This window comes from Montipora capricornis, chromosome 5, assembly GCF_036669925.1.
Source record: "Montipora capricornis isolate CH-2021 chromosome 5, ASM3666992v2, whole genome shotgun sequence".
NCBI classification, from domain to species: Eukaryota; Metazoa; Cnidaria; class Anthozoa; order Scleractinia; family Acroporidae; genus Montipora; species Montipora capricornis.
In genome coordinates, this window is record NC_090887.1 from 11,211,491 (window position 1) to 11,223,791 (window position 12,301).

Consider the following 12,301-nt stretch of genomic DNA (forward strand, 5'->3'; position numbering starts at 1 on the left):
CACAAAGACAAAAGAAGAACTTGTTGGCGGCCATTTTTGCATTCGGTCAATAACTCGCTCGTTATTAAAGCCAAAAGGCTTAAAATTGGGCGTTTTACTGAGTTTAACTCGTTCTTTTACCTTTTGAAGTCAATTAGTGAATAGCATGATGCTTTCTGTCAGCAAATTCGTATGTTAATAAGACAAAACGTAAATAGTAACGTCAGCAAAGGTTCGCCTATCATGCCCCCAAAACGCAATAAGTTGCGTTGCAGTATTAATGCTCAGTTTATAGCCTTCCACACATTTATTTGCTTGTGAATTCTTTATTTTTTATCATTATTTTCTTCATTAAAACTTACTGAACTAATCCTAGGGCACAAAACAAAACCGGGGAAAAATTAGGTTAAAACAGAATTGCAGTTGGATATGTAGTGGTTTAGCCTTCAGTGCCAGCCTTACGTTTTGTGTCGTAAGACTTAGTTAAAAGAGTGCAGCTTGCGTCCAATTAAATCCTTTTCTCTCGTACGTCTCAGCTTGTGTGCAGTGGAAGCTGTTTCATCCAGGTCATCAAAAAACCCCGCTTCTTCCTCAGATGCATCCGGTACTTTCTCTTCCTCGTCAAGTGAACTACCAATGTCTGAAACCAGATATAGAGCGGACAAGAAAGAGTTATTATCACGACAAGGTATTGGGCTAATACAGCCGTTTTAATTGACTGTCGAAAGTTATTCCAGGTTGATTGGTTTTACAATACTTGGCTGACTCTTTGGCCTTCAAAATTTCACTTCACATTCGTTCACTTGAGTTCCGCGGTAGCGCCGGCTGCATGCATTTTTTTGTGCAACTGCTTTCTTTGATTAGTTGGTTGAATCCGTTTTGAGCGGTTAAAACTATTACCCAGTTTTAGGCTGTACGGCAGTACAGTGAAATCCGCTTTTAAACGTATGTTACCGTCAAGTAATCCCTCTCCTAATCACAGCTAACAAATACGAAATGTGTCTGATTCAAGAAATGAAAGCTGAAAAAGGACTCAGTTTTTTGGAGGTAGCGATATTTTGAGTCGTGGGCCAAAACTGTGGGTGTGACCATTCAAATGAAAGTTATCCTGTCGGTGTGATCATTCATGAAAGTTATTAGCAATACTTTCCTTTGAAGCTGATCATCATGTTGAAAAAGGTGATTCTGAGGGTGAAATCAGCTTAAAGTGTCATCATTTAAATGAAAGCAAAGGAAAATTATTTTCTCTTGGTAATGTATTTAAGATTGCAGATTGCTGTGATCAGTTTATCTTCTCTTACATGGAAGTCTCTCTATTTCAGACTTACGTGCATCAATAACCCTGTAGACAAAATTTGAGTCAACTCCTCCTGCGCAATTGTCAACAGCTCCGTTACAGGCCTGAGTGAAGTTTTGGAAGCATTTGTTAGGTGTCGGTCCGTGCATGTCGAACTTCATATCGGCGTTTTGAGTGCTCCAGCATTCACCTGTTGGCGACAAGTAATAAGTAGGTGATCAGATTGTTGAGTGTTGAATGTTGCGTCCGTTTACACACCTTTTTGTATGTTTTTGGAAGTTGTTTCACGATGTTTGAAAGTGATCAAACCTTTGAGCCAACAACTCCCAACATTTCGTTTGTTCCATGAACGCCGAAGCGCAGCGCCACCATGTTGGAACCGTTTGCATAGCTCTTCCAACATTGTTGGGGCTACGCACGCGCATTACATATGGTCTCCATGGAGAAAGCAACGCATTAACATCTTGAAAACAAGATGGCAGTCGAATTTTGTAAGTTTACATTGAAGTCTTATGGGTCATATCCTTCCCGTAATACACTGCACGTCCTTACAGTGTTGGGAGTTGTTGCGTGCGTTTGAACACAACTGCCAACACCATCCAACATCTGTAGAACTAACAACTCCCAACAATGTTGGGAGTTGTTTTCGCGGAGCTTTACATGCATGCAAGTTTTCGTTACCTTGTTCGTGCACCCCAAACATACTGAACCCCCTTCGACGAGCCTCTCTGGCACACCTGCACAGAAATTTGGTAAATTCTCCAGGCCAGTTCTCTCCAGGTTCCAATATTCTTCCGTTGAATTTGTCACTGACTGGGTTAACTTGATTCAGCAGCTCGATGTCGAATGCGCGGTTCCTGGAGCTCTCGCCAAAACATCCGACAGATTCATAGGATAGCTCACAGGGGGCATCTGAAAATAAAAGGGGTATTATTTCATCCAATTATTTAAGGAGGTGATGGTGTAGCGAATCTTTGAGTGAAGATGATATGCGAAGAGACCATTTCCGAGTTCATGTCTGCCTCCTCTTCAAACCGAGTCTACGTGCGAAGTTTTTGTGTTGGTAATTAGGTCTACTTTACATACCGTATGAATGAAAACTAGTTTTCGTAAGAAAAACTTCGCACCTAGATTCGCTTTGAAGAGGAAGCAGTCATGAACTCGGAAATGGCCTATTGCTTGGCAAGGGACGAAATGACCACTGAAAAGAAAATCACAGTCCCAGGCAGGAATCGAAGCTGCGACCTGGTATTTGTGTACTTGTGTTGGTAATTAGGTCTACTTTACATATGAATGAAAACTAGTTTTCGTAAGAAAAACTTCGCACCTAGATTCGCTTTGAAGTGGAAGCAGTCATGAACTCGGAAATGGCCTATTGCTTGGCAAGGGACGAAATGACCACTGAAAAGAAAATCACAGTCCCAGGCAGGAATCGAAGCTGCGACCTTTATAACGCAGGTCGGATGCTCTATTTATTTAACGACAAGAACTCCCGGTTGCCTTCAAATGCTTCTGGATGATAAACGAGAAAGATTTTTGGATTTTTTTTTCAGGCTTCTTTGCCTTTGTTAAGTGTTATGTGTCGGCATATTCAGTAAATTCGTAGTTAAAATATAAATATATCTTTCTTTCTTAGGGACCGTTTATATGGAGAAAAGTTGTCCCGGCTAAGAGGTCACCCTTCCAGCCTAATCAATTTTAGCGAGCGGTTATGTGAGGAGAGAATTGGCCCTTTTGCTCGAGTCAAGAGTCAGTTTCCATCATTAGGTTACTGGGAAGACAGCATTAGCGCATGCTCTCATTATCCTTGACCGAGTTGACCCGACAAGGCGAGCCAAAATGTTTTCATTGAAAAAAGTTGGCCGGGCTAGGAGGGTGACCCTACCGTCGAAAAAGGGTGACCCGGCTGGGCGGGTCATCCTTCTAGCCGAGCCAACTTTTTTTTCGCGTGTAAGCGATTCACCGCGTTTTGTAAGGAAATGTAGGAAAAGTTGACTCGCCCAGGATAGCTCGGGTAGGCGGGTTGATCCTTCTACCAGGGACAACTTCACCCAATATCAACGATGAAATGATATATGAAATGGATCATATATGAACTGCGGATATGAAATCAAGTGAAGCTATGATTCCTCACGGGAACATTGGAACCCACAAATGACCAGCTCCCAACGTCAGTGGCTTTATAGCTCAGTTGATTAGAACGTCGCACCGGTATCGCGAGGTCACGGGTTCAAACCCCGTTGCAGTCCTGAATTTTTCAGGCTTCTTTTAGTAATTTCAAAAATTGCATTCATAACTGCGAGAATCATAGCTTCACTTGATGACTTTCAATATGTTCAGCAGTTTTCAACTAGCTGTTGTAAAACCAACATAACAGCAGCAAGAAATGAAATAAAATCAAAGACAACTAGCTCACCTGAAAGACGATAAACTGCGTTGGCAAAGTTTGCCCCCGCACAGAAGGGTTTGAAAGGTTTGCATGGTTCAAAGCACTTGTCCACACAGTTAGTTGATATACCAAGCTTGCCATAGGTAACCTCACTCTGTGACCCACTCCAACATTCTCCTAGAAAAAGAAATGACGAAAAGCGTTTTATACTTAACAAATAGATTCTGTGTTGCAGTGCGTCTATTCAGTAATAAACGGGAGCTTAAGCGCGGAACGTTTTTGAGACGTGAACGGCAACCGGAAGTGAACATTTCTCATGCTAGAACAGTAGTGTCTCCCAGATTTTTAAGCTAATCATCTCTAATGGAGAAAAGATACTTAGCAATATACATGTGGTTGCGTGAAGACGAATTAAAAGGGAAAATACTTTACTTCCGGTTGCCACCCGCGTCTCAAAAACGTTGCATGCTTAAGCTTCCTAATAGGTCACAGATGACGTCAAAATGTTGTAAGAACAAAACGTGGCACACGAGGCGATAGCGGAGTTTGTCACTGATCTTTCTTTCCACGTTTTGAGTTCTTCTGTTATCTAGTACTGAACATACGAACGGCAACATGGAGTCTATTGCTTTTATATAACAAAAAAGTTTTTTATGATGACGGTAGCTATGCGTCTGTCCTCTCATAGATTACAAGTGAGAACCAATCAAAATGCATGCATTATTGAGCTTATTATAGAATTATGCGTAAAGACTGGTTCGCACATGTGATTTTTCATTTGGGTTTCCTTATCCGAGTCTCAGGGATTTTTTGTTTCAAGCGCGCTTAAAATGCAGCGAAACGTTAGTGTGAACGAGATGTAATGTTGGCGCGATTTTTGACGATGCACCAGATTTAGCCAGGGATATCATAGGGTCATTTTTGACTACGCGGGCCTTGTTTTCAAATCTCGGCATTTTGCATTGAAATTCGTCGGGAATAAAATTGACAAAACCTTTAGCAAATTTAGCCGGCCACAAACCCCATAGTATGTAGTTAATTCAAAATAAGAGACCCTAATTAAGCAACTAGAACAAAATGAATGGCTCGTGCTCGTGCGTTTTTCATTACGACGTCCCGAAAACAACGATCTGAAATGGCCAATTTGAGATGATGTGGACTGATTATCGACGCTGTTTATGCCGGCGGACGGCAAAGACCGAAGTGAAAAAACACACGAAAAGCGGGCAAATCTGTTATTTTCAGTCATTACATACGTTGATTTGTGTCGTTCGTGTTAAAAGGCAGAAAAAATTGTGCAAAGCGGGCGGTGTACGTTGCTTTTGGACTGTGGAGAATACTCAAAGCTCAAAGCGTGCATGAGTTGGCATTCCTTCAAAGCGTAAAGTGCCATTGTTATGCCCAACAAAAGTATTGTTTTGCCTCTTTGTCGTCGTTGAAAAGAGCATCATTGTTCTGCCGTCCTTTGCTAAAAAGGACGTGAAATGACCAAGTATTCCATGTTTCGTGAAGGCCGTGAGCGAGAGATTTCAAACTTCCAGTCCTCTCTTTTTAGACTTAATTAAACAGCGTTCATGTGGATTCAGTTCGGGTACAAAGTTAGTTAGCATTTTGGATTTAAACCCGTTGCACGAAACGCACACTTGTTTAAGTAACTGAATATTTATGTTTTCCAGATCATGTTATCGCGTCCGGTATCCTTCCCCATTTCGAGTAGGCATGTTGATGGAAAGGTAGGGTAGCTCTTGAGCCTTCACTACTATTTTTATACTGAAATCAAACCAGTTGAAACAAGGAAGTTGTCTGTATGGCAATAGGGAGCTTACGAAACGAGGACGACGACGGCTACGAGGACTTCAGTTAAAATTACGAGTTGGCGTTATTTATATCACTACGAAACTATTTCATGTCGTTTCGCGTTAAAAATGTGTAGTAACTGTTGACGAATTAAACTGGTATGAGTGGGTTGGAAGCGTAGAGAGACAACTTAAAATTCATCGTCATGTGCTAACGTCCTCCACAGAACCTTGAATTTGGTCATTTCACGTCGTCATTTAGCAGATGACGGCAAAGAAATGTACCAAAATGTAAAACGCACGTGCAGAGCGTGCAGAGCCATTGTTTTTGCTCACTAAACCTATTGTTTTGTAGCGTCGTCGTTGCCGTCGGCGTCGTCGTTTCGTAAGCTCCCTAGTAAGGCCACTCCAACCACGGATCATTCCGGACGCGGTCTCAAAGTTAATACTGTGAAGTGGGGATAACATACACCTTTTTCCAAAATGGCCGCCATTTAGATATTCTTTTATTTTTATTCAAATTAGTTCTTGATGCCTCGTTCAAGGCAAAATATTCTTTTGAATTTTAAGCTAAAGAACGAGGCATCATGGGCTAATTAGAATAAAAATAAAAAAATATTTAAATGGCGGCCATTTTGGAAAAAGGTGTATGACATCCAACGAAATCTTACGCGACATTTCCTTTCGTTTTACACAATGTGTATTCATAAAGTCCTCCCTTAAAATACTTTTAAAGTGCCACTACAACGAAAATTTTTGGTTTTCTTTGCGAATTTTTTCCGTCCATTAAGTCCATATGTTCAAAATAATACAATGCATTAAATTTGGAACGATAGAAGCGAGATAAGTCGGGAAATGGCCAGCCAAAAACCGCTAAAAATCTGTCCGCCATTACTCGGACGGCATTGGAGAAGCCTGCGATTATTTTGTAAGCGGTCTTCACGCAAGACTTGGCTCGTGACGTCAGACGCGCATCGCTTCGTGGGCGTTTGACAAAGCGAATAAGTCGATCAAGGAGTAATGTATATAATATCAGCAAAAAGCAACTCGGCGATCTCTCACATCTCATAGACGGCATGGGAAATTAGCCGCGTTTATTTTGAGCGTTGCGCATATAGATTTCATCGTAGTGGCACTTTAAAGTTTAGGGATTTTCACAGCTTGCCTTGTGAATCTTGCGGATATTAACGGTGGTGTAAATTAGTCGGGCACCGGTGTCTTTCTCTCTTCTCCATCTTCTCTTTGTTTTCATTATTAAAACTTATATCCGACGGTAAGAAACCAGTTCACTTCCGGTAGTTTCACCGGAAAGGGAAAGGTGATTCTCTTTTGGGGACTGGTACGACCCTGGGAGATCGTTTGGGTGGACAGTCGGCTTATGTCTATATCAAAAATTTGGTTTTATCAACGGAGTTGATAATGTAAATTGGCCACCGTACAGAGATTCTAAAAGCTGACGTTTGGAGCGTTAGCCCTTCGTCAGAGCGATTCGCAAATTGTTGTATACTACTTCCCCACCGACGCAGCACCACAGTTTCTTTAGAAACTACCCCCTTCATTCATTTTATGTCTATATCCATGCGCTCAAATCGAGCAAACATTCCTGATGCACGGCCTCCTGATGCCACATACGAAGGAAATGATGATATTTACGTGTCATCTGTATTTAATAACGCTGGGGTACTGATTGGGGACACAAGGAAATGGTAATTTTCAACGAGAAATCAAACCCAGGAATGTAGCATCGGACTAGCGTGCGGGAGTTCGAGGGTTCAAATACGCCTTATTCACGATAGCCGCCATGTTGGTTTTTAAATTGTCATGCAAATTAGCCATGTGTTTTGCTGGGGGGCAAACGTTGTGGAAGTGCGGGAAGTCGGCTCGTCGAAATATTGAGATAACATTGCTAAAAGTACATTTTAGAATTTAGAATTAAGTACCGGTAACTTTTATAATAATTTTATATCTTTGATTGCCTTTTACTTTTGACTTTCTACTTCGTTATCTGCTCATTTTGTACTAAAAAAACATCGAAGTAACTTTTGTAATAGTGATAAACATTCAATGAACGTGAAAAAAATCATCTGTGTGGCTAAGATGTTCGTTATAACCTCTCGAACTTGTGTTGTTTGCCCCCTCAGAAGTGTGTAGCTAATTTGCATGATAATAGCAAATGCAACATGGCGGCCATCGTGAATAAGGTCTATTCTGACCGGACGAACACACAGGGTCTTAATTAACTTTACTTAAGCAGTAACGAAAGGAAAGCCTGAAAACGGCTTTCGAACGACTTTTGAACGGGATTCGAAGCCTGACCTCTGCGATACCAGTGCGGTACTCTACCATCTGCGAACTTTCACATATTAACTTTTGGTTGTATCCATAATCTTCCACGGGCTCAATATGAACTCATATTCAACTCATGACCAGCTGCCGGATGCCTTGCTAGCTAAACTGGTTTTCCTTTCGTTGCTGCTCAAGAAACGTTAATTGCGATGATCAGCATCTTAACTTGATTCCCTCCGTAGTTAAATACATGTATATGGCTTTCATAGCTTTCGTCGTACACAGGGTTTTAAAATAACTGAGGAGAAAGTTCTTCCATGTAATCAAATCTGCAAATGGTTAGTCTCTCTAGTGTTCGCAGATAAGGACGCCAAACCATGAAATCATAGAGTTAAGTCCGTAGCTTGTTGTTCTGGTTCGAATCTGGTTCAGGCAAGATAAATGTGCTTGTTCCTCTTAATGAATACTCGGACTTGCGAAAAGTAAACAATGCCTTTAGGTATTTAGGATATGAAGACAAATCAACTTTTGAAAAGTACTGCAAGCATAAAAACAATAGATCACTTTTCTCCTTTTGGTCTTCCTCCAGAGATAGCACATTTCGCTGTTGTAATCTTTGTTTCAAGAGATAGATTGCAGACTACCGTGTGAAGAATTTTGCAGATCGAAGACGGCGTTATTCTACGAGGCTAAGACAGACAATTTTCCCAATCCCATAATGCAATACATTTTGGGGAGTTCTTTACATAAAAACAATATACACTTAATTTAAGGTCCTCGAGTTCTGATGTTTCCCTCGACTTCGTCTCGGGAAACATCACGACTCTGGAGAAAACAAAACTAACTAGTTTTCCTAGGGACGATACATTAAGTGCTTTGTTATATATTTAGACTTCTTCAACAATCACATCAAAACATCCGGAGCGGGCACCAACTGCGGAATTGTATCCCGGTCGGGTATATTTGAATTTGATCAGGGGCATGTGACCAAGAATCAACCAATCACAGTGCTCGTTTTGTTGAGTGACAGTCTAGGGATATAGCAATACAAGTTATTTACTCTTGAGACTGTATCATGCCTCAGTGAACTGGACATCCGTAGTTTTATGCAAACAACCCCCCAAAATGAACTGTATTATGGGATTTGCGAAAATAGCGAATTAAAAAGGCAGCACTTTCTCCTCCTCGTGAAACAGGAGTCCAAGTTTGCGCATGCTCTGAACAGGAGCCCATGACTGGGAGAGAACAACAGCCCCATATTCGTGTCACGGCGTTTTCACAAACCGCTTTATTTTTAGATTGAATTTCCCGCGGATAAGAATCCAGCAGGAGCCCGATGACCATTAACAAGAAACAAAGTTGACTTCATAGCTCCACCAAAACGGAACTACCTTTGTTTACTTTCTTGCGGAAAACGCAGTCTAGAATAGATCGGTGTGTAAAAATGCCGTGACAAAGGCTTAGTATGGGAGTCACGGGCTCCTGTATAGGATGAGATGTTTTGCCGGATAGTTACAATTATGTGAGGAATCTGAGGAAATCAAAAACGGAAAAATATCTTGAATGAATAACAAGGGATCTTATATATTATCACGTACCATAGAACTGTACACCAAATGTATTGTGTCCCTTTTCCTTTGCCTTTTCGGCGCAGCGACATGCGAACTCGGGCATGTAGCTATCCCAACTCCGCCAGTCAATGGATTGTCCACTATAGATCGCTAGCGACCGATCCCTATCCGTCATAATGTAGTCTGGCAATGGGCGGGGATCCCGTCTGTTATCTTTGAAACAACCAATCATCTCAAATCCGTGGTCACAATCAGACCCTAGAAAACGGAATATAGCGTTTATCGATAATGGCTCGGGAATTCTTCGAAAATATCAGGGCCCAGTTGTTCGAAAGCCGATTAACTTAATCTAGGATTAGCGTAAACTTTTGTTTCATGTTTTCAACTTTTTGCTTAACGTTTCTTTTGCTCATTTTTGTTTTTCAAGATTGACTTCCTTAATGTAAAGTTCTGCCGAAACACTATAAATAATTTCTTAACAAGACATAATAAGTCACCATGGCAACAAAACAGCCACTTACAAACACCATATATTTTTAAAAATTGAAGCGCAGCCAGGATTAGGCATATTAAAATACAATAAAAAACGTTCTCTGGCTAAAAATTTTCAAAAAGAATATAAGCTTTCGGCTGTCGATCTACAGCCTTCCACGGATAAAACGTTGAATGTGAATTAGTGAAATATATACAGAAAAGGCGAGAGAAAATTTGTCTTTGATCGCTTTTATCTGATTTTTTTATTGCTGGAAGATGATAAGCAGGAGCTGGAGCTGATTTATAGCCACCTTAACAATCTGAAAATTGGTGGCTCTTATTAGCTTCCTAATCAGTTAGGGGTCACCGAGTTCGTTTTTGAGTAAGCGTTTAAAGACAAAATATAGGTGTTTTTAGATGGCTCGTTAAGTTGACGTGGTATCATATTACCACACACCAATGGATGCATCTTGCCAAGTAATTATTGTTGTTTTATTTGGTACCGTAACATCTCCGTTACATGAGACAGTGTAATAGAGTTAATCCTTTGATTGAAACATCCCCTCCAAATTGTTGAAGCTCGTTTCAACCACCATACGTAAATGATAGAGAAGGATACCAGAGGCTATCCCTATCGAGGGTATCCGCTCGCAGCCGGATGTAATTGACCAAGTGCCGATTTTGAAGAGGAAGGAAAACTGGACTACCCTGAGAAAAACCCTAGGAGTCAGATTGAGATTGACTGAAACTCAGTCCACATACATCTCGTGGCCGTGGTCAGGGTTGAACCTGGGTCGCAGAGGTGGGAGGCACTAAGCCACCACAGTACTACCACTCACTCCCCACAGTACCTAAGGATTAGGACATTTCTCACCTAATTCAAACACAAAGTTTGTCCACTGTTTTCCAACGCATTTTCTATCATTATTACCACACGGCTGATAATCATTCGAGATGCAGGAAGTTGATGGTGTGAAAGTGTTTACGTCATATGAACCTGGTGCATCGCTCCAACATTCCCCTGAAATAGTTTCATGATAATTAGCAATGATCGGATGAAATTTAGGATAATGTGAGATTTTGACTTAATCGTCTGCTGTGCATGCAACTGAGAACTCTCTTTATCCAAAATGATGGAGGACGAAGTTCTCGAGTCGAGCTGACATTTCAACGTCGCACTTCGTCCTCCATCATTTTGGATAAAGTTTTACTAGAGAACAACATTACGACCTTTAAAAGCGCATTTCGGTCGCGTACAAGTTTCTTTCGTTAGCATGGTAACTCGAAAGGAAAATTGGCTTCAGTTGTTTACGCAGTGGCCAGTATAATCTACTAAACAAATCGATTTCTCGAAACTAATTGAGGTATCCACCTCACTATCTGTTATCGAGGCGATAGCGCTGTCCAATTCACGAACAACTGAGGCCAGGTCGTTTGTGGGAGGTGGTCGCCTATGAGATTTATGTTCAGCGACACTAGTGAATAGGAAACTTTCTATAGTTTTGAAAAATGTCCGCTTACATGCATATGAGAGTTGGTAGGAAATATTCGACTACATATCCAACACAGTACATACCGTAGAACTGAAGGCCGAATATTTTCCATCCTTTTTCCTTGACAGCTTTGGCACACCTACATGCAAACGCCGCCATGTAATTGTTCCAATCAAACCAATTAATTCTATGTCCGTTGAAAACGTTGCTCTGGGGGTCCCTTTCGTTGATTATTTGCGTCTTCAGCACACGGGCAGGATGATCCTCATAGCAGCCTTTGGCTTTGTATGGGACGTCACAGTTGCTGCACTGCCAGGATTCAGCTGGGAGTCAATGGGAAATTTGGGAGTCTTCTTAGGGCGTTTTTCGATTGAGCAAAATTAATATGGGATTCTTTTAGTTTTGCAGCTCAACGCGAAACGATTGGCTTGGATGAGATCTCGCGCTCTGTTCTTAGCCAATCAACAGCAAAAGTAATTATGATTGGCTCGCATGCGATTTCCCGCGCCTAGTGCCGTCTGCACATATTACACCTTTGCGTTGTGATTGGCTCGTTTCATTGTCTTCGTTTGTTATGATTGGTCAAAATAATGACCTTTGGTTTGCATGTCACTTCACTCAACCGCAAAGAGCTCCGAGTGCACGGTTCAGTCGTGGATAAATGTGCGGGCAGTTTTCTCATCTTTAAAAGCACTAATAAAGTGACTTTTTTTTGGACATAGGTTCTAAAACAATAAAATGTTTTCGGAAAAAGCGCGGAGAATTATTGTACCGGAAACGACGTCGGGTCCTGGGGCTAATTACGTCATTCCCTCTGAATATGAACCATGAACCATCGTGCCTAGTAGATCCACAATCTAAACCTGATCAGATGCATGCCCAATTTTGACATCCAACACGAAGTGTCCCTTTGTATGTCTAAGCCTTTGCTGCCTATTTCCAACAATAAGTTAAGGGTAAAGGTCAGCATTATTTTTAGTTCAGGGTAAAATGTAGCAGTTTATCCTTACTTCAGG

General features: G+C 41.3%; 1 protein-coding gene across 2 annotated transcripts; it reads right to left on the bottom strand.

Moving 5' to 3' along the window:
* Nucleotides 1-285: 285 nt before the first annotated feature.
* Nucleotides 286-11,604, bottom strand: LOC138049452 (uncharacterized). 2 transcript variants are annotated; one of them, XM_068895733.1, is made up of 8 exons: nucleotides 11,369-11,604; nucleotides 10,667-10,813; nucleotides 9,346-9,576; nucleotides 3,693-3,842; nucleotides 1,958-2,188; nucleotides 1,448-1,466; nucleotides 1,308-1,381; nucleotides 286-619 (listed from the first exon to the last, which is right to left on the bottom strand). In XM_068895733.1, the coding sequence occupies exons 1-8, from the start codon at nucleotides 11,442-11,444 to the stop codon at nucleotides 459-461; spliced, it is 1,089 nt and encodes a 362-aa protein (XP_068751834.1). In that variant the 5' UTR covers nucleotides 11,445-11,604; the 3' UTR covers nucleotides 286-458. The 2 variants fall into 2 exon arrangements, with proteins under 2 accessions (XP_068751834.1, XP_068751835.1); XM_068895734.1 differs by having other exon boundaries at nucleotides 1,308-1,466.
* Between the last annotated feature and the right edge of the window lie 697 nt (nucleotides 11,605-12,301).

Coding starts and splice junctions, on each gene's coding strand:
- LOC138049452 (XM_068895734.1), bottom strand. CDS start 11,444: ATGGCGGCGTTTGCATGTAGGTGTGCCAAAGCTGTCAAGGAAAAAGGA. Junction 9,577..10,666: donor AAACTTTGTGTTTGAATTAG/GTGAGAAATGTC, acceptor TCCGTTTTCTAG/GGTCTGATTGTGACCACGGA. Junction 1,467..1,957: donor GTTTGGGGTGCACGAACAAG/GTAACGAAAACT, acceptor TGTCGCCAACAG/GTGAATGCTGGAGCACTCAA.